Below are 24,910 nucleotides of genomic sequence, written 5' to 3' on the forward strand. Positions count from 1 at the left end.
TGGAAAACCCCATGGGCGGAGGAGCCTGGTAGGCTGCTGTCCATGGGGTCGCTAAGAGTCGGACACGACTGAGCGACTTCACTTTCACTTTTCACTTTCATGCATTGGAGAAGGAAATGGCAACCCACTCCAGTGTTCTTGCCTGGAGAATCCCAGGGACCGGTGAGCCTGGTGGGCTGCCGTCTACGGGGTCGCACAGAGTTGGACACGACTGAAGCGACTTAGCAGCAGCAGCACCCCACTCCAGGTACTGTAACCCTCAGGGGACACGAAGGCAAGTCCAAGGTAGACACTGCTCTTATTCCTCTTATTCCCATGCCAAGCCACATCCAACAATATTCTACATGAATCACACCTGCTGTATATTCAGAGCAGTGTATCGGATTTTGCCCCATAAACAACAGGTACTATGATCATTCTTTACACAAGGAAGCCAAGGCTTCAGTAACTTGGTTACTCTTGGTCATAGAGTTATTAGGTTACAGAGCACAGGACTCAGAATGAGCCCGACCTACACCGACACCCTGCTCTCAGTCACTGGACTCAGCTGCCTCAACAACCCTTATTTTATACATACTTCAATCTTCACAAACTAATACCTTGTCCTCAAAGAATTCTAACCATTTTATCTTCTAAGAACAACCTGGAGAGACTCAATATTTATTACCATCTTACACATGAAGCATCTGCTCCCATCACTTCATGGCAAATAGATGGGGAAACAATGGAAACAGTGTCAGACTTTATTTTGGGGGGCTCCAAAATCACCACAGATGGTGACTGCAGCCATGAAATTAAAAAACGCTTGCTCCTTGGAAGAAAAGCTATGACCATCTTAGCATATTAAAAAGCAGAGACATTACTTTGCCAACAAAGGTCCGTCTAATCAAAACCATGGTTTTTCCAGTAGTCATGTATGGATGTGAGAGTTGGACCATAAAGAAAGCTGAGTGCTGAAAAACTGATGCTTTTGAACTGTGGTGTTGGAGAAGACTCTTGAGAGTCCCTTGGATTGCAAGGAGATCCAACCAGTCAATCCTAAAGGAGATCAGTCCTGAATATTCATTGGAAGGACTGATGCTGAAGCTGAAACTCCAGTACTTTGGCCATCTGATGTGAAGAACTGACTCACTGGAAAAGACTTTGACTCTGGGAAAAATTGAAGGCAGGAGGAGAAGGGGATGAAAGAGGATGATATGGTTGTATGGCATCACTGACTCAAGGGACATGAGTCTGAGCAAGCTCCAGGAGTTGGTGATGGACAGGGAAGCCTGCAGTCCATAAGGTCGCAAAGAGTCATACACAACTGAGTGACTGAACTGAACTACATGCGAAGAAATTTGCAGACTCTATGCTAAATGTGCGTGTCAATATACACATAACTATAGAAGTCTGAAAATATCTACCTCACAAGCACCCTTTCTCAGAAAGCTACTGAAGGATGAGCTCTGCCAAATGAGGAAGTAAGCACATAGGAGGACTACAAAGGGGAGTCCCAGAGACTGTCCATTCAACAAGCATGCACTGCACCTCCTCTCCATGCAAAGCACTATGCTAGACATTGGTGAACAAAAAGCAAAAATCTCTGCCCTCGTGGTACTCTGATACCACCGGTGAAGGGCAGACAGTGTGTGTGTGTGGGGGGGGGGCCAAGGAGGGCAGCAAGCATCATAAATAAGCAAATCTTATGGGATGTTAGAAGATAAGTGCTGTGGGGGAGAAAAAAATCAAGTAAGTGGGGCCTCAGGAGTACCCAGGGAGATGGTGCAATTTGAAATGGATAATGGGGAAAAGTCCCAAGATTCCTCAGACATAAGGAGAACAGGCTACAGAAGGCTCCCCCAAAATACTGAAAATGATAGCTTCTATGAGAGATTTCACCATGTAAAAAAATTTAATTAAGGAAAAAAATTAATTAAGGGACTTCCCTGGTGGTCCAGTGTTTAAGAACTCGCCTGCCAATGCAGGGGACTTGGGTATGAACCCTGGTCCGGGAAGATCCCACATGCTGCACGGCCGCTGAGCCCGTGGTCTGCGACGAGAGAAGCCACTGCAATGACAAGCCCGTGCACTGCAAGGAAAAGCAGTCCCTGCTCACCGCAACTAGAGAAAACCCTCGCGCAGTATCAAAGACCCAGCGCAGCCAACAATAAACAAATGATAATAATTTTTAAAGATAAAAAAAAAGGAAAATGATCCTTCCACACAAGGTGGCTTCTTAAAAAACAAAAGTGAATGAAGAAATTGACAGACGGATGAGGAAAACTTAAGAAAAACAGCCATACCAGAAAGGAAGCACCATCTGAAGTTCAGGAGGCTGCTCGCTCATTTCAGCCCTGAGTGATAGCTACACAGATGCATAACACAGATGCATTGATTCAACCGGTAATTACTCTACTGTGCCCTGGCAGGACCTGGAGAGGAAGGAGGGTATGAGACAGCTGAATCCTTCCCTCTTTTAACAGAAAGGCAGAAGCTAATGACTACAACCGATACAGCAAGTCGTAAAGTACAAAGATATTATTTAGAAAGATGGACATATATAACAGAATACGTCCTGGAAGAACCAGCGGTAAATGGAATGTGGCTAGAGAGAGAGTGTGTGTGTGTGGGGGTGCTGCTGTTTCTCATTTCCAGCCTTTCTAGGACTAATTGGGCTCTTAAACATTGATGCAAATAATTAATAAAATGAAGAAGAAAGAAAAATATAAAATTATTTTTTAAAAGATTAAAGCTGTGTGAGGATGTCTGTGACAACATGGCTATATTATGAAGCAAAAAGCAGAAAAGCTAAATTAAAAACACACACACACACACAAATATTTATTGAGAGCAGTAAATTAGGTACACTTATCCTGAATTTTCTGCAGCTGCTGAAAAGCACAAGGCAAAGGTCTAATATGGAAACTAGGTATAAGGGCAAAGAAGCAAGTTGCAGAATATGCAGTCTTAGATTTTTTTTTTTCTAAATTAGAGTCTATGACACCAAACCGTGGCCATGGTGATCTTGAGTTATTGAAAGAGAAACAGGGAGGGGAACAAAGCTTGAGGGAAGAGTCTGTGGTCAACACTAGAGCCCACTGGAGAGCAGATGGGAAGGATTGAGCCCAGCCAGACTCAGGGGCAGGGGTGAGGGGCATTGAGCGGCAGCAGGGGCAGGGCAGGGAGGGGCAGGTGAAAGAACACAGGACAATTCTCAGTCTTCACAGGGCAGAAAGGCAACCAGCGTGCAGGGCCCAGGTCAGGCCAGGCTGCTCTTCTCACCTGGGGAGAGGCCGGGCACCCACTCCATGGATGCCTCTGGCTGCCCATCCCAGGACAGTGGGCGGGAGGGCAGATGGACTCACCTGGCCTGGCATAGTTCATAGGCGCCCCAGCTGGAGGAGAGAAACGGCCCCCCGCTCCCTTCCCTGGGCAGAGCCTCTGTCCCTGGCCGGCTCGAGGGTGACCTCAGGCCAAGAGTGCAGTGGCTTGGCCTGACATTGTGAGGTCGTCTTGCCCGGGGAGGGGCAGGAGGGTGACAGTAACCAACCTGGGAGAGGGCTGGGAAGCACAGGGCCCACGGGTGTGGAGTACTCACAGCAAACCAGGCCCTGTGCTTGCACTGTGCCGTTTTCTATGTTTCAGTCACTTCTATGACTCTTGGGGCGCAAAGGAGGAAACTGGGGTTCAGAGGCTACAGAACCTGCCTAACATTGCCAGAGCTAGTGTGTTAATCATCTATTACTGTGAACAAATCATCCCAAAACATAGAGGCATGAAATAGCACACACTGATGCTCTCATGGTTCCTGTGGGTCAGGAATACAGGAGCAGCTTGGCTGGTGGGTTTGGGCTCAGGGTCTCTCATGAGGTTGCGGGCAAGATGTCAGCGGCAGATGAGTCATTGAAAGGCTCGACTGAAGCTTCAGGATCCACTTCCAGAAGGGCTCATTCACCCAGCTGCTGCTGGAAGCCTAGATTCCTCATCACGGGGTCCCTCCGCAGGGCTGTCTGTCTCCATGCCGTGGCAGCAGGCTTTCCCCAGAGAGAATGATTCCCAGGGAACACCCAAGATGGAAGCTGCAGTGTCTTTTATAACCTAATGTCCGAAGCAATACAACATCACTTCTGACAGTCTGCAGGTCACACGGGACCTCCTGGTACCACGTGAGAGGCACTGCAGGAGGGTGTGCGTTCTGGGAGGTAGGATCACTGGGTGACACCTTCCAGGCTGGTCACCACAGCTGGTCAAGGGCAGAGCCAGGACTCCAGTTCTGCTGGGATGCAGGGAAAGACAAAAGAAGGGTGCCAGGCCTGCACCCCCGGAGGTTTGTGGGTCTGGAAAAAAAGGGCTGTACCTGGGAATGGGCAGGCTGGGAGACCAGTCAGGATGCATCCAGTTAGGGAGAGAGAAGGGGACTCTCCAGGCTTCCCAGGTGGTACAGTGGTAAAGAATCTGCCTGCCAATGCAGGAGATGCAAGAGACACAAGAGATCCCTGGGTTGGGAAGATCCCCTGGAGGAGGAAATGGTAACCCACTCCAGTATTCTTGCCTGGAGAATCCCTTGGACAGAGGAGCCTGGGTGGGGCTACAGTCCATGGGGTCACAAAGAGTTGGACATAACCGAGTACACACACACACACACACACGGAACTATCAGGAGGTCACGGCTTGGAGATCACAGCGTGGTCTCTGCCTCTGCCTTCCAAGTCCCTGGTCACCACTCCTGAGGCTCCCAAGATGCGTTTGCTCATGGCTGCCGGTGGATGGATGAAAAATGCGACTCAGCCAATGATTTCAAGCCATCTGGCTAAACATCCTCCCATATGAATCATGCTTTGTGAGGAAAACATTAGACTGGAATTCTGGAAATAGAAAGTTGCCTGAGGTCTCAGGTAAGTAAGCTTCCTTCTCTAAAACTGAGTTTCCTCTTGGGACTTTCCTGGCAGTCCAGACTTCATGCTGACACTGCAGGGGGCACGGTCTAGGTTTCACCCCTAGTCAGGGAACTAAGATCCCACAGCCTGGGCAATGTGTATGTGTTGGGAGAGGGAGGGCAGAACTGGGCTTTCTCAGCTTTAAAATGGGCCGACTCCTCAAATCAGTCAAAATTCCAAAGACTGAAAACATCCGGTTTGATCAGCATGTAGGGCAACACCACCTTCATACACTGATGGTAGCCGTGGGGAGCCCAGGCCTAGTCCTTTCTCCCCAGAAGATACAGTGGGAGAATAACAGAGCCTCCTAATATGTCTACATCCGAATCTCCCAACCTGTGAATATGCTGTCTTACATGAAAAGGGGGAATTAAGGTGACTTGCCAGGGAGCTGACCTTAAAATCTGGAGATCATCCAGGTAAGCCAAATACAATCACTAGTTATTAAGACAGCAGACCCCAACATTTTTAGCTCCAGTGACAGGTTTCGTGGAAAACAATTTTTCTATGGACCAGGTAGGAGGGGATAGTTTGGGGATGATTCTCATAAGGAGCTTGCAACCTAGATCCCTCGCGTGTGCAGTTCACAGCAGGGTTTGTGCTCTTATGGGAATCTAATGCCGCTACCCATCTGACAGGAGGCGGAGTTCAGGCGGTAAAGCAAGTGATGAAGAGCAGTTGTAAATACAGATGACTCCTCCCTCGCCGGCCCACTGCTCACCTCCTGCTGTGTGGCCCGGTTCCCAACAGGCAGGGATCAGCACTGTGGCCAGACCTGCCTTAAAGAGGCAGGGTCCCCAACCCCCAGGCCACAGTACTGGTCCCTGGCCTGTTGGGAACCGGGCCACACAGCAGGAGGCAGAGTGGTGGGATGTGAGGCTGGCCTGCCACTGCTGGTTTTGCCAGTGGGAGGGAGTCATGAACCAAGGACGGCTGGTGGTGTGCACGAGCTGGTAATGGTAAGACACTCTTCCTGAGAGATGTCACAACCTTGACTTCAGGCCACTAGGCCTATTTTTGAATTTGACCTCCAGAATTGTAAAGTAACCAGTTTGTCTTTTTGAGCCACTTAGGTTTTGGTAATTTGTTCTAGTAGTGCTAAGAAATTATTTTTTTTCAGCACTAAGAAATTAATACAGAAGCCCCATCTGAGGCCACAGAATGGAGAAGGAACCCACAGGGCCCAAAGGAGTGCCCAGGCAGGGCCCCCTGCAGCCTTCTAGACACACTTGAACACCAGGGTTCGCAGAATTCCCTGTCCGTCGCTCCGCGGTCCATCTTCCCCAGGGCAGCTGGGGTTGGGTGGGGAGGAACCCAATAGGTCCCCGGTTGGTAAGTCAAGGAATATCCATCTTGGAGAACACTGCACACCTTGTTCAAACAGCAAGACAGGTCCACATATACCCACCTGGGAAGCTCTCCCCTTCATGTCGTTCAATTCAAAAAATTAGTGAATGGCAGAGCCGGATTACAATTGTAATTCCGGTTTGTAAAACAAAGCCGTAAATGTGGAAAGGGGTCCAGGACCACGTTACGAAGTATCACACCTAGCTGTTACAGGTTGGGGGGAGAGGGGCGCCGAGAAGAGGGCTGGGGTGCCGGCGCTACAGGTTCGGGAGAGGGCAGGGGGCGGGGCCAGGCTTCCAGCTCCCCGCCTACCCCTTGAAGACGTCAGAGGGCTCCCTACGCCCCTATTGCTCGGCCGAGGCGCAGCCCTCCGCAGGGCGGCCCTGAGTGGCCCGGGCTGGAGCCCCGCCCCCTGGAGGGAGCCCCGCCCAGGGCGCGCGAGTCCTCGGGCGCCGAGTCTCCACGACCTGCGCTCCCATCTCAGGCCCGGCGCCCGAGCTGCGGCGGAGCGAGTTGGACCAGGTCCGTTGTGGACGCCCGGACTCTCGGGCACAGCCCGGTTCGGCGTTGTCGACCCGCCTGTCCCCAAGCCGGCTTCTCCGACCACAATCACTGCACACGCCTGCAGCCGGCTCCAAGCCCACAGCCCACCCTGGTGCCGGTTACGCTCGGGGCCTGGAGACCCGTCATCCCGAAGACGGGCCCGAGGTTTCGGGAGGGAGCCCCCAGCAACACCCAGGAGAAGCCTCACAGCGCCCGGGCTCGGCCGCCAGGAGGCCCCTGCCCGCGCCCGCCGCGACGCGGCGGCTGCGAAGGACAGGCACGTCCCTGCAGAACCTCTTACCCACGTCCACCCACACTCACACCCAAACAAAACACGGAGAAGCTGGGAGCATGCCAGGTCACCGCCCCGATCCCACCCCAGCTTCTCCAAATGGTGAAAGTCACCAGCGCTCATTAGTGACTCAGCACACACCTGGCGTCACCTCCCCCCGCACCCCCACCCCCACATCAAGGAAAGCTTGTCCCCCTACTTTACCTGAGTCTGGCCCCACTGCCACCCCACAGGGTCTCCTTACTACCCAAGCGGGGCATCCTTGTGTCTAAAACCCAATAGCTTCAAACTCGGACAAGTGAGCGAGGTGGGTGAGGGGGTGGGAGCGAGGGCGTCTTTGGCGCAGGTCGGCTTTGTGGAGACTTGGAGATGCTGGTAAGGGCTGCACAGGGTGAACATACTCAAGGCCACGGAACTCTGCACTTCAATATGGTTACAATGGCGAACGATCTGTGTATTTAACATAAAAAAAAAAAAAAAAAAAAACTCCAATGGCTGCCCCACCTCAAAACCCACACTCCCAGCCCAGCTGCAGGGCTCAGTTCCCCACAGCACAGTTCCTCTCCAGCCCCCAAGTCACCCCCCCAACCCCACACTAAGCCTGAGCCCTGGGCCTGTGCATGGTAGTTCCCTTTGCTTTCAGCCCACCCTCCCTGGTGTCACCCCACTGATCACCATGTCCATGAGCCCCTCCGTGATTCTGCAGAGGCAGCGTTATCAGAAACCCCTGGGTGGGCAGTCAGGCCACATTCTGGCCAATGCTCACCAGCCCTGAGACCCCGTGCTCTCGCTTCCCCAGCTGACAAACAGGAACACCCTTTGGATTGTGGACAGACAGAAGGAAAGGAGGGGTTAATACACTGGAACACCTGGAGGCGGCCTTGGGCTGAGCAGGTGGAGGGGCTTTTGTTCCTCTGGCAGGTGGCCCCCAGCCCCAGATCACCCCTCAGCCCTGTGTCACATGGCTGCTCTTCCCAGAAGTTGCTGGGACCTGCAACCATCTTTGTCCCCTTGGGTCCAGACACCTCCTTTAGTGTCTAGAGGCAGGAGCAGTCGTTGGGGCCATGGACAACTCTGCCCCAGACCTGCTGCCCCCACGGCTGCTCCCCTGTGAAGGGGTAAGGGGCGCCCACCCCAGGATCCAAATGAGGGGAAGTCAAGACGACCCCAGGCCCTGCACAGGCCCAGGGCTCAGGCTTAGTGTGGGGTTGGGGGGGGTGACTTGGGGGCTGGAGAGGAACTGTGCTGTGGGGAACTGAGCCCTGCAGCTGGGCTGGGAGTGTGGGTTTTGAGGTGGGGCAGCCATTGGAGTTGGTTGGGGCTGCACCAAGCCCTGCTGGGTCATGGTCCTCAGAGCCAGCAGGGCACCCCTGAACCCCCTGCCCCACACCTCAAAGTTACTCTATCCAAGGAGCCCAAGAGCCCATGCTCCCAGCATGGGGCACTCTCGCCAGGGCTGGGGACACAGAAGGCACAGGATGACACTGATGAACAGACACAGAAGTAGGGTGGGGGACACACACCGAGGACCTCGAGCAGCCCACCAGCACCAGGCAGCATCGCCCACATTTCTGCCAACCCTGGGGGCACACGGATCATTGCACCTGCTCAGGAGTCAGGTCAGGAAGTGGGGTTGGAGCCCTGATTATCCCAAGGGCTCAAGGCAGAGCGGGACTGCTAGTTGGGCAGGTTGACCAGGGTCAGCCCAGGGGCCCCAAGGCCAGCGCAGATTTCTCTGGAAGGTCAGAGAGGAGGGCCCGGTGTTGTGTCTCGGTCCAGCGCTGTGGCCTTGGGCCTCCACTCTGCCCACCCAAATCAGGAGTGCAGACAATGACCCATAGCACACCCTTGCCTCCCAAACCCTCTGCAGTGCCCACCCGAGGCCCCTCCCTTTTCCAACTCCTTCCACCATTTCCTTGTCTCCAAAAGCAATGGATCCTGTTCTTTCCTGCTGAACATTCCAAGATGTAGCTCCCTTTCCCTCAGCGCCACAGGCAAACTTAACCCTCACACTTGCTCCCTAAGCCCCTTCCTCCAGCCCTTCACTCCTTTGCAACTGGCCCATCTGCATGTGGGGCTGAGGCCTCCGACACATCCGCCTAACAGAGAGGGGCCCCGCTGCCTCCACTGAGCCCCAGAATCCCAGAGGCAGGGTGGGGCGGCCACTCCCAACCCTAAGGGACAAAAACCCACCCACCCCCACCAACGGGCCACAAGGTGAGGGCGGAACAAAGTCCCACTGTGAAGCAAAACTCAGAGACCAGGCGTATCCCTACGGGGCACATGTTTATCCAAGCCGCCGCCTCCGGGCTGAGGCCTCCACCTGGGCCGAGGCTCCCTCCTCTCTCTTGAGACCAGCTCCCCAATGCCCAACCGACAGTGTCCAGCTGGGGCTGGGCATCCCCTCCAGCGGTGGTCCTGGGTCACGGCCTGGCCTCCTCCACCTGCCACACCAGCTCGCCCGAGATGTAGGTGGCCCGGACGTGAAGAGAGTCGTCGAGCACCACGAAGTCTGGGTCAGAGGGGGGCGGTGAGAAGGGGGCAGAGGCAGGGCCGCTGCTGCCCCCACCACGAGGCTGGGGTGGGGGAACCAAGGCCCAGAACACTATTTCCGCAGGACACCCTGGCCCATCACAGACCAAGTGAGGCCCCAGGAGCAAGGCTCCTGGCAGCAGAGGGCAGCCAACAGCGCTCCCACACACCCTTACTAGGCCCATCTCGGAAGCCAGAAAGCCTGGCCTGCCTGATGGGAAAGCGGGGCCGGACCAAGGCCCTGGCCAGGTGAAGCCCCTGGGGATGAGGAAGCGCCTGCCTGCGGCCCACCTGTCCCCACCCCAGCCCTGTCCCAGGCTGCCCCCTGTTGGGCCCTGACCTGCGTCAGCCCCGAAGTCCAGGGTCCCCTTGCGCTTCTCCAGCCCCAGCAGCTGTGCTGGATGCAGGGACGCAGCCTCCAGAGCGGACTCCACACTGCAGCCTGCTTGGGGACACGGGTGGTGGTGACCATCCCCGACCCCTGGCTGGCTCTGCCACTTGATGGGGTGGGGGTGGAGGGGTGAGGGGCAGAGCACCGAGTCCCGGGTGGCCTCACGGATGCCCGGGGTCCTGCTTCCAGGAGGGGTGCTCTCCCTGGGAGGGGCTGAAGGCATCCGGGTCCAAAGTGTTTTGTGAGTGAACTCCCTGCAGGGCTGGAGTGGGGCATGGCGGCAAGAGGGTCCCCAGCAGGGTCCCCCCCCAGCCCTAGAACTTCAAGGTGTTCCCTCCCCCCAACCTGGGGATGCTGCTGGTACCCCAATTCTCTCCAACCCCTGCTTCACTCCCCAAGCCAGGCCACCGCTGTCATCTGCCTCCTAACCCATCTCCCCACTCCTCCAACCAGCGCCTTGGACCACAGCGCTCCCCCCAGCCCCCTGCCTGACACCCCAGCCCCAGGGGACTGCCTAGAGCTTCACAGGGCCTGGCCCACCACCTCTCCCCAGACACCCACCCCTCCCCCCATAACGTGCCAACCCTGAAGCACAGCCCCCACCTCACAGCTCTGCAGCTACAATCTCACAGGGCCCCACCCTTGGGTGCTGTGGCTCCAGGGCCAGTCGCTCTGGGTTCCGGCCCCCTGCTGGTTCGCACCGCCCTCTCCTGCTGATGCAACCTCCTGCAGGCGGGATCCTGGCCACATTCCTGGGGACCCCACCAGACACAGACCTTGGTGGTCCCTGCCTCCAGCCTCTTCCAGAGGCAGCCTCTGCCCCACCGTGGGGCACACACGTGGCACAACCCCCCAGCCTCACTGACCTGTGGCCTGCAGGAAGTGCCGCACGCAGGTGTCCATCGGGGCGATGCTGCCGCTCAGTGTGTTGGTGCCTTGAGAACAGAGAGAGCAGGTTCTGGGGGCGAGCGGGGGAAGGACACCAGGCACCCTGGGCCACCCTGGGGGTCAGCAGGGAACACCCAGGTGCTCACATCCCACCAGAGTGCCGAGGGGCTGACCTCACGCTGGCAGTGCTGGGGACAGGGGTGACTCACCTGCCACATAAGCTGTCAGCCCATCCACCTCCACCTCCTGCTGCCCCAGCGTGTGTCGGCCGTTGCCCAAGCCCAGTGCAGGGACAGCATCAGTGACTAGCACCAGCCCTGCAGGGAGAGGGGGACTCAGGACCTGCCCCACCTGGTCTTCCCGCCCATTCCTGCCCTGCCCTGCTCTGCCACTCACCCTTGGGATGGGCCCGGTGGGCGATGCGCAGGGCGGCCGGGTTGGTGTGTATACCGTCAGCAATCATCCCGTAGAAAATACGGCGGCCTGCAGGCAGCCGATCGCTGGTCAGGAGCCCCACGATGCCTGGGTCGCGGTGGTGGAACTGGGTGGGGGCGGGAGGGGGCGGTGAGTGACAGCAGGGCCCCTCCCCCTCCTCCTGAGCAGGCCCAGGACTTACAGGCAGCATGGCGTTGAAGAGGTGGGTGATGAAGGTGGCCCCACTCTGCACGGCTTCCTCCGCAGTCCCCAGGTCAGCCACCGAGTGCCCTGTGGGGACCCAGACTCAGCTCTGGGAGCCGGGGCAGACACCCTGAGGCGAGGACAGCCCCCTCCTTACCTAAGGACACGCAGATGCCGAGGGCCGTCAGCGCCCGGATCACCTCCTGGCTGTGGCCCAGCTCGGGGGCCAGCGTCACGATGCGGACATTGTCCAGGCCCCCGTAGGTGGCCAGCACATCTTGGAAAGCGTCGGCTTCAAAGGAGCGCAGGTGGGCCTCGGGGTGCGCGCCCCGCTTCTCCCGGCTGATGAATGGGCCCTCCAGGTGCACCCCTGGGGGGAGGGGAGCGGCTGGTTCTAGCATGCTCCCCGCCCTGTGGCCCCCACCCTGGCCCTTCTTGCCTGCCTGCCCTCCCTCCCCGGTCGGGCATCTGGAAGACGAGGGGCTGCAAACAGGTCCCCAAGGACCCTCCCAGGGTAGGGGTGGGGAGAGGGGCGAGCCACTCACCGAGGACCCCTGCCCCATGGGGACCACCACTCTTCACAGGGATCTGAGGAAGGACCTGGGGGGAACCAGCTGTTAAAGCCCTGCCCCCAAGGCCCAGCACCCAGAGGTCACAGCCCAGCCAAGGTCAGAGGCTGGAGTTCAGAGCGCAGCCCCTGCTGGCCTGCCCTCAGGTGTCAGAAGATGGTCAAAGGCCTCGACCAGGAAGCACAGCAATCCAGAAATGACCTAGGGACATGGGACTGGCCTGCCCGAGATGACCCAGAGGCGTGGAGACAGCGCCCAGGAAGGGGGCAGAAGAGGGGCAGCGGGGTCCTTAAGGTGGCCCCATCAGACAAGCAGCCAGGACGCAGCCGACCGCACACCAAGGGCCTGGACCCAGCCATGGCGACCAGCCTGACGTCGCCAAGCTGCAGGCCGGGGAAGCAGGGCTGAGGCAGGAGGTGTGCACGCCATCCAGGCAGAGCGAGGGGCCGAGGCAGGGCTGAGTGGCCAGAGAGCTCAGGCACCAAGCGTGCGGCCACGCTGTGCCCGGGTCTGGACACCAGGGGCCAAGTCACCCGTGTGTGACAGGCGCTCAGGTGACACATCTCAGAGGTGGACAAAGCAGGCAAGAGTCCCAGCCCACACCCCCCTTCAACGTGAAGAAAGACGGGGAATGGGGAGCCTGGGGGACCCGGGCACCTTCTGCTGGAACCAGAGAGGTACAGGGATTTTCAAGAGGCTTACGCTCAGTGGGACAAAGACAACATGGAAATAGGCAGGCTGAGTCAGACGCCTGACGAGCAGCTGCCAGGCGGGCGTGGGCAGCCAGGACAGCGAGAGCAGGGTGCTAAAGCTCCCACAGGAAGACAGGACAGATGGAACCTTCGTGGAACCCCAAAATCCTGAACCCAGAGGGAGACAACGTGCTGAAACTGTGGGGCTGAGTCAGCAGATCAAAAATCTAAGCAAACAAAGAAGGTGAACTCTGAGGAAAACAGAGCTGATAAATGAGAAAATGATGAGTCTTGATAATGGAATCAGAACCGTGGGAGACTCTGGGGAGGGTGGGGAGCTAGAAGGGCGTGAGACAGGGCCAGGGGCTGCCGAGAAGCTAACGCATATCTTTCCCAGCCCATTTACGCTGCTCTAAATCAAAAAACAGGAGTGTCGGTACATCTTTTAGAGATATGGAGACAAGTTCCACAGGTTAGCCCAGTAGAAAGTGACCATCTCTTGGACAGAACTGGTGTGAGCAAAGGGCTGAAGTTTTTCCTAACGAGCCAAGTGATATATGTAAATTCACTAAAGAGTTAAAGAGTGAAAACAAGAAAAAGAGATAATGACTGAGTTTTCCAGCATAGAGTTTTAAAAGAGAAAGAAAGACCAAGTAGACAGAACAGACAGTCTTGAGGCAAGAGAATGAGGCGCATGCAAAGCGGGAAGGCAGCGGAAAGGCCACAGCACAGAGGGCCCGGCTGTCGCGCTGAGGCGCCTGACGCTGACGCAGCGGGCGGCGGGGCTGATGCGGAGGACATGGCGCACTGCCCCTCCTCCTGGAAGGACAGGAAGGGCAAGGCCCCAGAAAAAGAGCAGCTGGTCTCAGTGGACCTGAAGGACTTCTGACCAACTAGCAATCCAGTTCCACGCGCTGTGAACAGGCCCCGGAGGCAGGCGGGCAGAACGGCAGGAGCAGTGCATGGAGGCGTGCCCCTGAACAGTCCTGTGGCTTATACGGCTATCGCCTTGTATTAACATTTTCATACTCAAAGCCCTCCTCAATTTTCTCCACAAATCCATTTACTCCCTACCTCCCAAGGCATTTATGAGGGGTGACCGGTGCTGGGAAGAAAACGTTAAGATGGAAGCCCTACTGGCTGGAAACTCCTTCACTAAGGCAGGAGCCCCACACTCTGTATCAGGATCCTCGAAGGTGCTGCACAAGTTGGGGGGCAACTCGGCTGCAAAGGAGCTGCAGGCGCCCACTGCTGGGTGGGACAGAGCAAAGCAAAGGCCTTCCGGGCAGAACGCCTGGGGGCAGAGGAGGGAGCTGCCTGGGCTGGCTGCAGGGCAGTGGGACAGAGGTGGGTGATGTGCAGAGCCAAGGCACCTGGGGAAAACACCCGGGCAGGACCCAGGGCTGGGACAGCTGTGGGGAGACTGGATAACAGCCACTATGCCCCACTGATGGGGACCAGAGAGATGAGGACAAAGAATAAGGAAGCAAGAGCGTGGATTTGTTGCCGGGTCCCGAGCAGGAAGATCACGGCCTGATGACTAAGACAGAAAACACAGAACTGAGGGCCAGTCTGCAGCGAGAAAATCAGCTTGGTTTTTGACACCCGACTCTGTGATAAGAGAGTCAGGGGAAATTTCCAGAAAGATGTGCACAGCTGAAGTCTACGGAGGCTTAATATGAACCAAGTGTAGTGCTGAGCACACAACACTAATAGATGAACTCCACTCTTCTTCAAACCTTAAGCCTTGCTTAAGTTTTGATGAAACTGAGACTAGGAAACAAGAAATTAATGTCCCGTGTTGCTCAGCTGACAGATGAAGTCAGGAGGCTGGGACTGAACCCAAGGAGTGTGGCCAACCTCCCCCAGCCCTGGCTGTGAGTCTGCGCACACACCCAGATGGGGACCCCGTAGCAGACAGGCAATTTGGGATCCTGGGTTGGACCCTGTTCTGGAGGAAAACTACAGAACTGGGTCGTAAAAGGTAGAGGAAAGGATAACCTGATTAACTTTGAGAACTCCAGAACTCTGTGCTATTCATGTAACCACAAGCTTTTAAAAGAGTTAAGTAGTACCAAATAAACAGGCATGATGTATGCCTGCTACAGTTCAGAGAAACAGAACAATACACAGAACAAGACAACACGAAATATTACAAGGTGATAAAGAGCAAAACCAGAAAACCTGCGTACAAAGTGAAACTTCTTAAAGGAACAATGGACCTTGAACAACTAAATCCCGACTTAAAGACGTGATGATTAGCGGGTGTGGACGGGAGCAGCAGAGGAAGCCTGGGGTGGACAATGGGGCTCCTTTATGAAAGCTGTTCCCAGGAGCTGCCTGCCACGGACCAGTGTGGGGGATGAGCAGCTAAGGATGTGGCAATCTGAAAGTCCCTGGGGCGGGGGGCACAGACTGAGTCGAGGAGGCGGTTTCTGGTGCATGGAGGCGGCCAGCGTGCAGGCTGGGTAGGGAGAAGGTGCTGAGGCTCGGAACGCGGAAGCCCGTGGGCACAGCTGCAATGGCAGACCAGGCAGAGAGCCACCTGGATGAGAAAGCCTGGGGGAGGGGGCCCCAAGCTCCGGGGGAAGAAGGCCAGCAGGTGAGGCCAGGCTCGAGTGCCAACGGGGTGCTGGTTGACCCGAAAATTTGAGATTTGAAAATCAAGAGGCCAGGTGCTCAAGGGGCCTCCTTCTTTTGAGGCCGGGAGCCTGACCTCACCTTGTGATACACCTCCAATGGCGATGTGACCAACGTGGGGCAGAAAGAGGTGACTCCATGCGACAGGATCCTCCGGGCCACTAGGGCAACCCCCGAACCCACGTCCTCCGAGGCTTGTGAGAAGTCAACGCCAAATCCACCTGCGGACCCAGAAAAGAAGGGGTCGCCCAGGGCTCAGAGCTCCCCCTGGGGGTCTCCGCCCCGCGGGCCCGGGCCGCACCGTTGATCTGCACGTCGATGAAGCCGGGCGCCAAGATGCAGCCGCCGCAGTCCCGCTGCTCGTCAGCCACGCGCCGCTCCTCAAAGAACAGCTTCTCCGGGTCCAGGATGCGGCCCCCGCGCACCCAGAGGTCCTCCCTGCACACAGAGCGAGCGGGGGCTCGCGTCGCCGGCCCGGAGCCCGCCCGCGCCCCCCGGCCCGCACCCGCGCCCACCTGAGCAGCGCGCCACCCCTCAAGATGCGGCAGTTGGTAAACTGGATCACCGGGGCCCGCGCCGCGCCCTGCCCGCCGCGCATCCTGAGCCCAGCCGAGCCGGAGGCGCCGGGTTCCGGCCTGGCCCACGTGACCCTCAGCTGACGGAGGCGCAGCCACGTGACCAGCCCTCCCACGTGACCGGCGCGGCCCGCAGTGACGTGGCAGCGGCTTCAGCGCCGCCCTCGGCCCCTCCCTCCCGGCGCCCCGCCTCCGCGCCGGGGCCCATACAGCGACCTACACACAGGCATCTGGTCACATCTGAGAGCTTTATTGGACACGGAGCGGCACCAGGGCCCACGGGCCCGTCACACTGGCCCGCGGCCCGGGGCAACCAGGGCTGCAAGAGGTGGTTCCATCCAACGGGTCTCAGGGTAAACGGTAACCGCACAACGCAACAGTCTACCTAAGGTTACTATAGAGTTGGGAGACGGAGAGCTGCTCCACAGACGTATGAACAGGTCAAATCTTTATAAATAAACATCCAGTGAAGAGAAAATGACAACTCTAATTCATCCTTATACACAGAGCACTCTAGGGCAGATGGGCGGGGGCGGCCGGAGGCCGGCGTCCTCACTGGTCAGGGCCGGGGTGGGGACTGGTGGGCCCAGATGTCCACAGCACGGGGCGGGGAGGGCAGGGGCGAGGCTGGGGCAACAGACGGTGGGCACTGGCACACTGCGCATTTACAAGACCGACTACTGGCGGGCGGCTGCCCCGTGCGTGTGTCAGGCTGTTCGTTGTGGAATGAGAAGGGGGTGGTCTTGACATCAATTGTATTCTGTGGCTCGCGGCCCGCAGAGCTACTTTGTGGAGAGGATAAGGGCGACGATGAGACCGTAGAGGCCGAGCACCTCGGCGAAGATGAGGATGAGGATCATGCCCACGAAGAGCCGCGGCTGCTGGGCGGTGCCACGCACGCCTGCGTCCCCGACAATGCCGATGGCGAAGCCTGCCGCCAGCCCGCTCAGGCCCACGCTCAGGCCCGCGCCCAGCTGAAGGAAACTCCTGGGGGAGAGAGGACACAGGAGGCATGTCGGTCCACCACGGGGAGGCAGCCGGCACGGGGCACCAGCAGCCCACCAAGGCCCCTCCCTACCCACAGCTTTCACCCAGGCAGGCAGTGGGGAGAGCCGGCCGGCCCTCACCTGTAGAGACTGATGCCGTCATTCAGGGAGTTGGCGATGAGGACTGCCACCACCAGACCATAGATGGCGATGATCCCCGCCATGACCACCGGGATGATGGACTTCATGATCATCTCTGGCCGCATGACAGACATGGCTGCGATGCCCGTGCCGCTCTTGGCTGTACCGTAGGCGGCGCCCAGGGCTGGCAGGAGAAAGTGAGGTGAGCCCAGAGAACCTGGGGCCAGGACCAGGCAGGCAGCTTTTGGTGTGCTCCAGGGCCAACGCAAGTTCTCACCCCAAGGGCAAGAGAGCTGGAGGCGGCCTCTGGAAAGACAGGCCATAGGCCGGCACTTGGGGTCTCCTGTGCCCCTGCCCTGGAGGCCCTCCTGGCTGTCTGGCCTACCTGGGCTCTTTCGCTCCTATGGAACCTCACCCCAGGCTCACCAGCACTCCCCAGGCCCACTACAGAGCCCACGCTCCCACGGAGCCTCAGACCCCCAAAAGAGGCACTGGTACAGGCTGCCCTGTCACGCTGGCAAACAGGTAGCTGGTCCCCAGAAGCAGTGCAGATTCCAGGCTCGTTCCCAGGTCAGGAAAGGCCTGGAAAAACACAAGCTGCGTATCTCAATGGCCCAGACGTCCAGCCAGGGTCAGCCCACCAACCCTGGGACCACATCAAAATAGCACACAGAGCCCCTGCAGCGCAGGGTAAGGGGAAGCTGGCCTGGCAACTCGCGCTCTAGGCCAGAGCTTCATCCACTCCTGCCCGACCTGCGGTAGTCCGCACAGCTCCGGCCCCAGGACATGCTGCACCCAGCACTGGTGTGTTTGAGAGCTCCATCAGGAAAGGCCCTCCTGGCACACAGCAGGCCAGGACCCTCGAGTTTGAGGAGAATCTCAACCAGACAAAGACAGTCAAAGACGACAAAGGACAGGAAGAACAGTGGGACTGTGACGTCATCACCCAGGCTGACCCCCAAGGACTCCGCAGACACCTCCGAGAAGCCCAGTTTCTCTGGTTGGCAGGAGCAGGTCTAGACACTGTGGGGTTCCCGTCTCCCCTGCCATCATCCCTCCTCCCTTTTCCCAGGGTGGACTGCATTCCTGAAACCACCCCCCCCCCACCCCCGGCCTGTCCTCCGAGTCTAGAAAAACATTTGCAAGCACAAGGGAAAGCCAGAGGGAGCCCAAGCAGGACACCTGACTGCTGCCTGCCCCCGAGGCGCCTCCTGCTGAGCAGAGGCTGACCTGGGGCAGAGGTGGAGGGGCCAGGATGGTCGTGGACATTCCTCTGGACCTGACTCACCTAGCTGGGGAGCAAAAGACGACTAGTCTGCACTCACTGCAGAGCAGCAGTGAGGCCAGAGGGGCTCTGCACCTGATGAAGAGACAGATAACGGCCCCTCCAAGCACAGCAACACATTCAGGAGAGTGGGGAGGTCTGGGGAAGGGCTTCATACAGGAGATAACTGAGCAGAGGAATGCCAGTGAGTTGGTGGACATAGAAAGATGGGGCAAGAGAAAGACGACGATTCCAAACCACATGGAGCAGAGACACTGGGCGGGGAGCAGAGGGAAGAAGCGGGCGGGGGCAGGGCAAAGGACCCGCATGGTCTCCTCTGCAGCCCTGCGTGCTCGGACATCTGGCCATCGGATGCTGGTCTTTATGAAGCCGTTCCTGGAGGAACAGGGCATTTTTTGGCTGCCTCCTGCGGGCGCAGAACCACAGGAGGCCAGTGCTGGGGCTCCTTACTCAAGGGCAAGGGCACAGGCTGCTACATGGCGCCAGGTGAGACCTTAGAAGGAAGTCAGCATCCCAGGCAGTGGGCCCGGCAAGGCTGCAGTTGGGGAATCAGCTAGTGAGCTGGGCTCATCCCCATAGAGGGCAGCACGGAGATTATGTGGCTGGGGGTGGGGAGCAACCAGAGGAACGAGGGGAAGGAATGGGAAGACTGTCAGAAGGAAAATAGCCTGGCCTGGGCAGGCCTGGACACCAGCTCCACAGGCCAGGCAGGAAGCGGCTCTAGATGGTGCAAGACAGAAACCAGGAGACGGTTCTGCAGGCCCACCAGTAGGGAGGAAGTCATAGAGAAGACAGAAAGAGCCACTGACGGGCCTGCGGAAAACAGGACAAAGAAAGACTCTACAAGACTTGGGTCACAAATTAAGCAAAAAAGGGGAAGCTGGAATGGGAGACGGGGATCTGGCGTGGACCTCATCCGATCCAGGCGGGCCAGGAGCATGAGCCAGGGCCAGCAGACACACTGTGGTCATCCTGGCAACACCTGAAGCCTGGCAACTGCAGGCAGGCACGAGGAGATGGATGAAGACAAGCCCTGGAGACACAGGCTCGAGAAAGAAATGAAACCAGAGTTTGACCCAACTGGACAAGTATAAAAAGTTGGCGACTGTACGGCCACAGTGAGCCGCCTACGCGGAGGGGAGGAAGATGGAGCTGTGTATAAGCCAACCAGAGCAGGTGGCCCCCAATCCCCAGGAGCCTAGACCAGTGACACCCTATTCTCAGTAACTTTCAAAGGCCTGCTGGTGAGGGCTCCACTCAAAGGCACCAAGTAAGTTCCAGAAAGAGCGGGAAGCGAGGCACCTGGTGACTGGAAGGCGGCCAGGAGCTGGATACAGAAAAAGGCTTGGGGGGAAACAAAGCCAGAATTCACATTCCATGTGGGCAAGATTCTTGTCTTGTTCACTGATGTCCCCAAGTGTCTGGCACCCAGGAGTTCAACTGAGATTGGCTGAATGGCCAATGACAGACATGATCAACAACCCACAAGTGGCCAGGCACCGGCCCTGGAGGTATTCTGGAAGCAAACATTGAAAGAGACTGGAGAAAAAGGAGGCACAGACAGCTGTCCGCGGGCACAGGCAGCTCTGGAAGATGTGGAAATAGGGGCGGCACCTAGGGTGGAAGGGGAAGTACAGGCATTTCTCCCACCACAAATGACCCCTAACTCGCACATGATGGGAAGGGCAGGGCCCACTCAGCGGCTTGTGACCTGCAGCAGGCAGGCCCGGGCAGAGGGAGGTCCCCACGCCCCCACCCCACTGGTGTTTACAGTCAGCAGACACTGTTTGGAGTTCAATCCCTGCACATACCTGCACAAGAACCCTCTCCAGTCCCAGATAGGGTGGGGCAGGGCGAGTCATCAAAGCCCCAAGCCAGAACCCAAGGAAGCCTGGACTAGACCAGGCCAAACCAGTCGGTGGGGCTGTACGGGGTTCAGGACTCACTTCCCTGGATCCCACATCCCTGGCTAGGCCCAAGTGCTCATCTCCCAGAAAAACCAATTTTCACTGAATTTTACACCCAAGACTGTTAAGACCCCACTTCAAAACTAGAGTGCCATCTAGAACCCGGGAAGGCCCCCTTCTCCATTCCTGGGGCAGCCCCTCCCAATTCCAGGCCTCAGGAAAGGGGAGAAAGGTCATTCATTCATTCAGGCCTGAAATGAAGACTCCTCCCAAGGAATAAAGCTCAATTCCCTCAGCGCTGAGGCTCCACGCTAACTCGCCCATCCAGACAAGCGTCCACACACAGTGCGGAGGCTGGCCTGTTCTCCGGACATCCACCCTGCGCCCTCGGCCTGTCTGACACACCTCCACCCCTAGACTCCACTCCCACCTCTGAGTTCCTGCCCTGATCTCAAGACCAACCTCTCAACCCATCTTTTCCTACCAACCCACACAGCCTAGTGTTGGCAAACACCGACAAGCCCTAACCGGAAGCACCTGTTTAGGTGCAGACCCACCTGAACGCCCCCCACCCCCGCTGCCCCACGGAGGCGGGGGGCAGACCGCCACAAGGGCGAGGGCTGTGGACCTCGGCGGCGAGCATCCAAGGGCCGGCCCCTTGTGGGGGTAGCTTCCGAGGCGTGATGTCACACCTGCCAGCAGGATGGGGGGGTGCGGGTGCGGAGCAAGCGCAGGACCGCGGGCCCCCACCCCGGTCTAACCCCCGCCTCTCCGGGGACTAAGATGGCAGCGGCGCCGCCGCCCCTCCCCCGCACCGAAGAGACCGGCTGGCAGGGGGCCGTCCGGGACACCCTGGGACTCACACCTGGGCCCAGTCCGCGGGCCCCACTCTCCAGACACCCGACGGCCCCTGCAGCCCTCAGGGTCCCGACCATCGCCCCCCCGCAGTCACGTGAGACCCGGGACACCCTCCCCCTCAACAGCTCGAAATTACGTCAGAATGACGTCACACGCCGAACCCCGGGGAGCAACAGGCACGAACCCCGCGGGTCCCCCGTCTCCCGGGTCCCTCCTGCCACGGCGCTCACCGCTGAAGACCATGGCGGCTGAGGCACCCATGACCGCGAAAAAGGAAGCGTACTCGGGGCCGTTCTTGGCCTCGGACATGTCTGCGGGTGGGGAGGGGGCGAGTTCAGCGGACCGAGGCCGGGGCGAGGTCGAGCCGGGCGCGGCGGGCGGCGGGCTGCGCGAAGCTAGCTGTCCGAAGGCTGCGAAGGCGACCCGGCCCGTCAGCCGCTGCGCTCTAAATACCAGCACCGCAGGACAAAATGGCGGCCGCGGCCGCGTCACATGACCGGGGCCCCGCCCCTGCGGCCCGCACCACTCCGCGCGGGCGGGGGGGGCCGCGGCGGGGACGCCGGGCGCCCCGCCCCGCCGGCCTGCACCCCAGCGCGCCGCCTCGCGCCGGCCTCCGCGGGCGCCCCTGGGACACCGCCGCGCTGGGCCCGTCCGGTCGCAGGGCCGGGGCGGGGCGCGGCGCGCCTAGATTAGCATACGGGGCGGGGCTCGCTGCGCCCCGCCTTCTCTGCGGCTGCACCGCCCCGCGGGGGTTCGGTTCCGAGCGTCGCCTTCCTCTACGGTCTCCGTGTGGAGCCCGGCCGCGGGGTTCTAACGGTCCAGCCCGCAGGGACTCAGGACTGCGGTCTACCCCCGACGTCCTCACATCCTCCGGGGTGACCTGAGGGCGGAGCCGGAGTCCTGTGTCCCCGGTAGCACCGCCCCCAACCACCCCCGTCCCCTGTCGACCCCGTCTCCAGTCTCTTCCAAACCGGCCGGCCCCCCGCCTAGCAATTCGGGATTTCTCCCGTGGCTTCCGAGGAAAAGGAGGCCCCTACCCTGTATCTGTGCCCTCCTTTGCATCAGGGACCTAGACTGCTGTTTTGGAGAGGTTGTCTCTACCCCTCAGCTTGGTTGGTTTGAAACCCTGCACGACCTGTGAAGTCTTCCCCGGATGGCTACATCGTCTGGGGTCCCTTGTCCTGCCTGTACCCACAGCAAGCCCACGAATCCAGGGCTTCCCTTGTTTCTGGAACAGCAGTAAGTGGTTCCCTCTGAGCCTAGCAGACCGTCTGGCCTGGGGCTGGGACTGCCCTGATAATCTCATGTGGCTATCTTGGTACCCCGACTGGCTGCCTTATCTCTGCCCACCAGCTCTGGTTCCCTCTGCCCTTTCATCTGGCCCATTTCAGGAGCCCTGGGTGACTGCCATCTGATCCTTGGTCTCCCTTGAGCCCCACTCCTTGCCCTGACATTAAAGCACTCTTAGTGAACAGCGGGAGCTATAGCAGTCATCAGCCTTCTCCATGTGGGCAGTAGGGTCACTACCTCTGGCCTGGCCTTCCCACTGGACCCATATTCCACACTAGGAACCTGCCTCATAGCCTCTTGTCCACCGTGAGGCTGGATCTGCACCACCCCCAGCACCAAACTTGCAACCCTTGAGTGCCATCTCTGTCCTGTTTCCAAAGACAGGAGGCCGCCCTTCGGCTTGAGCCCTCCCCACCGCCCTCCACCGCCTGACTCTGACTTCTGGAAAGAGGAATCTTCTCTCAGTGTCTCCAGCTCCTCCCCAGCCTGCTGCCCTAGCAGGTTGCTGGTGACCAAGCTGACAGTTTGTTAGGCTGTCTGAGGGGCCTGTCTGCTGCCTCAGCCTGCTGTCTGCCCCCCTGCCCTTCCATTCTCTCTAGTTCACCCCCACCTGCCTGCTGCCCATGGCTTTCCTCGAGTCACAAGGAGAAGCAAAGACGGGCCCAGGCGCTGAAGCCTCAGCGTCTCTGCAGGTTCTGGGTGTTTCCAGGGCTCTGCCTGCCATGCCCTGGGTGATCACCCATACATTTCCACACCTGAAGCCATCTGGGCAAGTGTATGCCTGAATGCTTGCCCCAGGCCCAGCCCCCATAACTCCAGGCACTCAGGGTCCATAGCCCAGAGCAGGGAGCTAGCACGGCTGGGCGGGGGGAGGCTGCATGCTGGAGCAGAATTCAGACTAATGAAAGGAGGTGCAGGACATCTCCCCTCGGACAACTGTACAGCCAAATGCGTGGTGCTGGCAGAGCGTGCTAACCCCTCCATGGCTGAAGTCCCGAGACTGGGAGGCCAGGGAGACCGTTCCCTCCCCGGGCACAGAGGGCAGCTCAGCTCTGCTCACTGTCTTCTGGTTTTCTGCCCAAGTTCTGGTGTGAGAGGTCCCAGTGGATCTCCAGTGGGCCACTGACACCTCAAACTGAGTTCACCTCCCCCCACATCACCAGCAGCTTCCCCTTGGGTTATTTCCATTTCCAGCAAGAGGCACAACCAACCAACCAGGCAGCTGCCTCACCAGCAGCCTTCGAGTCACGGCTAACTCTTCATGACTCACCAGGCCCTGAGGTTCTGTGGCTTCCCAGCTCTCGGCTGTCCCCCACCCCAGCGCCGCCGCCCCTCAAGTGGGCCTTCACTTCTGTGCTGGGTCTCCTCACAGCCTCTCACCTGGCTGCCTGCCCAGTCTTCCCCACCCTATTTCAGGAGATCTTCCTAACTGGTATGTGGGACAAGTCTCTCGGGAATCCTTCACCATCCCCCTAAGCATTGGGGGAGGGGACGCATTATCTAATCCTCATAATGATCCTTTGAGGAAGGTTTCACCGTTACCCTCATCCTGTGGACAAGGAAGCAGGTCTAGGAAGGTGAAGCACCTTGCCTGGTGTCAGCCAGCTAGCAAGGAGCGGAATTGAAACTCAAGCCCCACTGGTTGAGTGTGGCCCGTGCAGCTCTCTACACCACCTGCTTCCTGCCTGAGAGGTCAGGGAGTGTCTGGTGACCAGTGACAGACTCAGGAAGGACCCAGGTCACCTTCCCCTTGGCCTCCCAACTCCAGGCAGGCCCTGGGGGTTGGGGAAGGTCCAGGGAATGTGGAAGGGACTGGCCAGGGACCCACACCTCTGCCTTCTCCCCGCCAGCTGTGCGGCCCCTGGTGTGAAGTCACAGCATCACAAGCCGCTGGCCTGTCCCAGTGCAGGTGGGGATTTCCAGGAATAAAGAAGAAGTGCTGGGACTTCCGTGGTGGTCCAGTGGCTAAGACTCTGCGCTCCCAATGCAGGGGGCCTGGGTTCAACCCCTGGTCAGGGAACTGGATCCCACATGCTGCAACTAAAGATCTTGCGTGCCACAACTAAGACCAAACACAGCCAAATAAATGAAAGGAGGGCCTTTGGGAAAATCAAGCCAGAGACCCTGGTAGGCAGAGGTATACAGAGAGGTGGGGTGGAGTCCTGACTTCCCTGAGGGTTCTAACGGAGGTGAACAAACCCACTGTCTGTACCGGAAGATGGTAGGAGAAAGCCAGTGACACTTTGCAGAGGAAGGGCTTCCCTGGTGGTGCTAGCGGTAAAGAACCCATCTGTCAATGCAGGAGCCGAAAGAGATGCCACTCCGATCCCTCAGTCAGGAAGGTCCCCTGGAGGAGGGCACGGCAACCAACCTACACCAGTATTCTTGCCTAGAGAAACCCATGGACAGAGGAGCCTGGCGGGCTAAGCTCCATAGG

General features: G+C 58.4%; 3 protein-coding genes across 7 annotated transcripts in view; all 3 read right to left on the reverse strand.

Moving 5' to 3' along the window:
* The window catches only part of PDPK1 (3-phosphoinositide dependent protein kinase 1), a 69,876-nt gene extending 67,450 nt beyond the window's left edge, over positions 1 to 2,426 (reverse strand). The window contains exon 1 of the mRNA XM_086376249.1: positions 2,286 to 2,426. The gene's annotated coding sequence lies outside the window, so the exon portion shown is untranslated. The remainder of the gene's footprint in view (positions 1 to 2,285) is intronic.
* A 4,406-nt stretch (positions 2,427 to 6,832) lies between these two features.
* AMDHD2 (amidohydrolase domain containing 2) lies at positions 6,833 to 16,068 on the reverse strand. Of its 5 annotated transcripts, XR_015154890.1 has the most exons (12): positions 15,947 to 16,068; positions 15,733 to 15,869; positions 15,513 to 15,652; positions 12,076 to 12,130; positions 11,688 to 11,900; positions 11,529 to 11,617; positions 11,309 to 11,453; positions 11,122 to 11,229; positions 10,891 to 10,959; positions 10,628 to 10,776; positions 9,974 to 10,075; positions 9,371 to 9,613 (listed from the first exon to the last, which is right to left on the reverse strand). XR_015154890.1 is itself a non-coding variant. In XM_086376320.1 (11 exons), exons 1-11 carry the CDS (start codon positions 16,027 to 16,029, stop codon positions 7,535 to 7,537), a joined length of 1,158 nt encoding a protein of 385 aa, XP_086232446.1. In that variant the 5' UTR covers positions 16,030 to 16,068; the 3' UTR covers positions 7,289 to 7,534. The 5 variants fall into 5 exon arrangements, 4 of the variants coding, with proteins under 4 accessions (XP_086232447.1, XP_086232446.1, XP_086232445.1 ...); XM_086376320.1 differs by lacking the exons at positions 9,371 to 9,613; positions 10,628 to 10,776 and adding an exon at positions 7,289 to 7,551; XM_086376319.1 differs by lacking the exon at positions 10,628 to 10,776.
* A 167-nt stretch (positions 16,069 to 16,235) lies between these two features.
* ATP6V0C (ATPase H+ transporting V0 subunit c) lies at positions 16,236 to 21,650 on the reverse strand. The gene is made up of 3 exons (XM_086376384.1): positions 21,414 to 21,650; positions 17,134 to 17,317; positions 16,236 to 16,993 (listed from the first exon to the last, which is right to left on the reverse strand). The coding sequence occupies exons 1-3, from the start codon at positions 21,490 to 21,492 to the stop codon at positions 16,789 to 16,791; spliced, it is 468 nt and encodes a 155-aa protein (XP_086232510.1). The 5' UTR covers positions 21,493 to 21,650; the 3' UTR covers positions 16,236 to 16,788.
* Positions 21,651 to 24,910: the final 3,260 nt, after the last annotated feature.

The sequence above is a fragment of the Bos grunniens genome, chromosome 25 (genome assembly GCF_055505025.1).
Source record: "Bos grunniens cultivar Pamir isolate PY7600 chromosome 25, Bosgru_T2T1.0, whole genome shotgun sequence".
Lineage (NCBI taxonomy): Eukaryota > Metazoa > Chordata > Mammalia > Artiodactyla > Bovidae > Bos > Bos grunniens.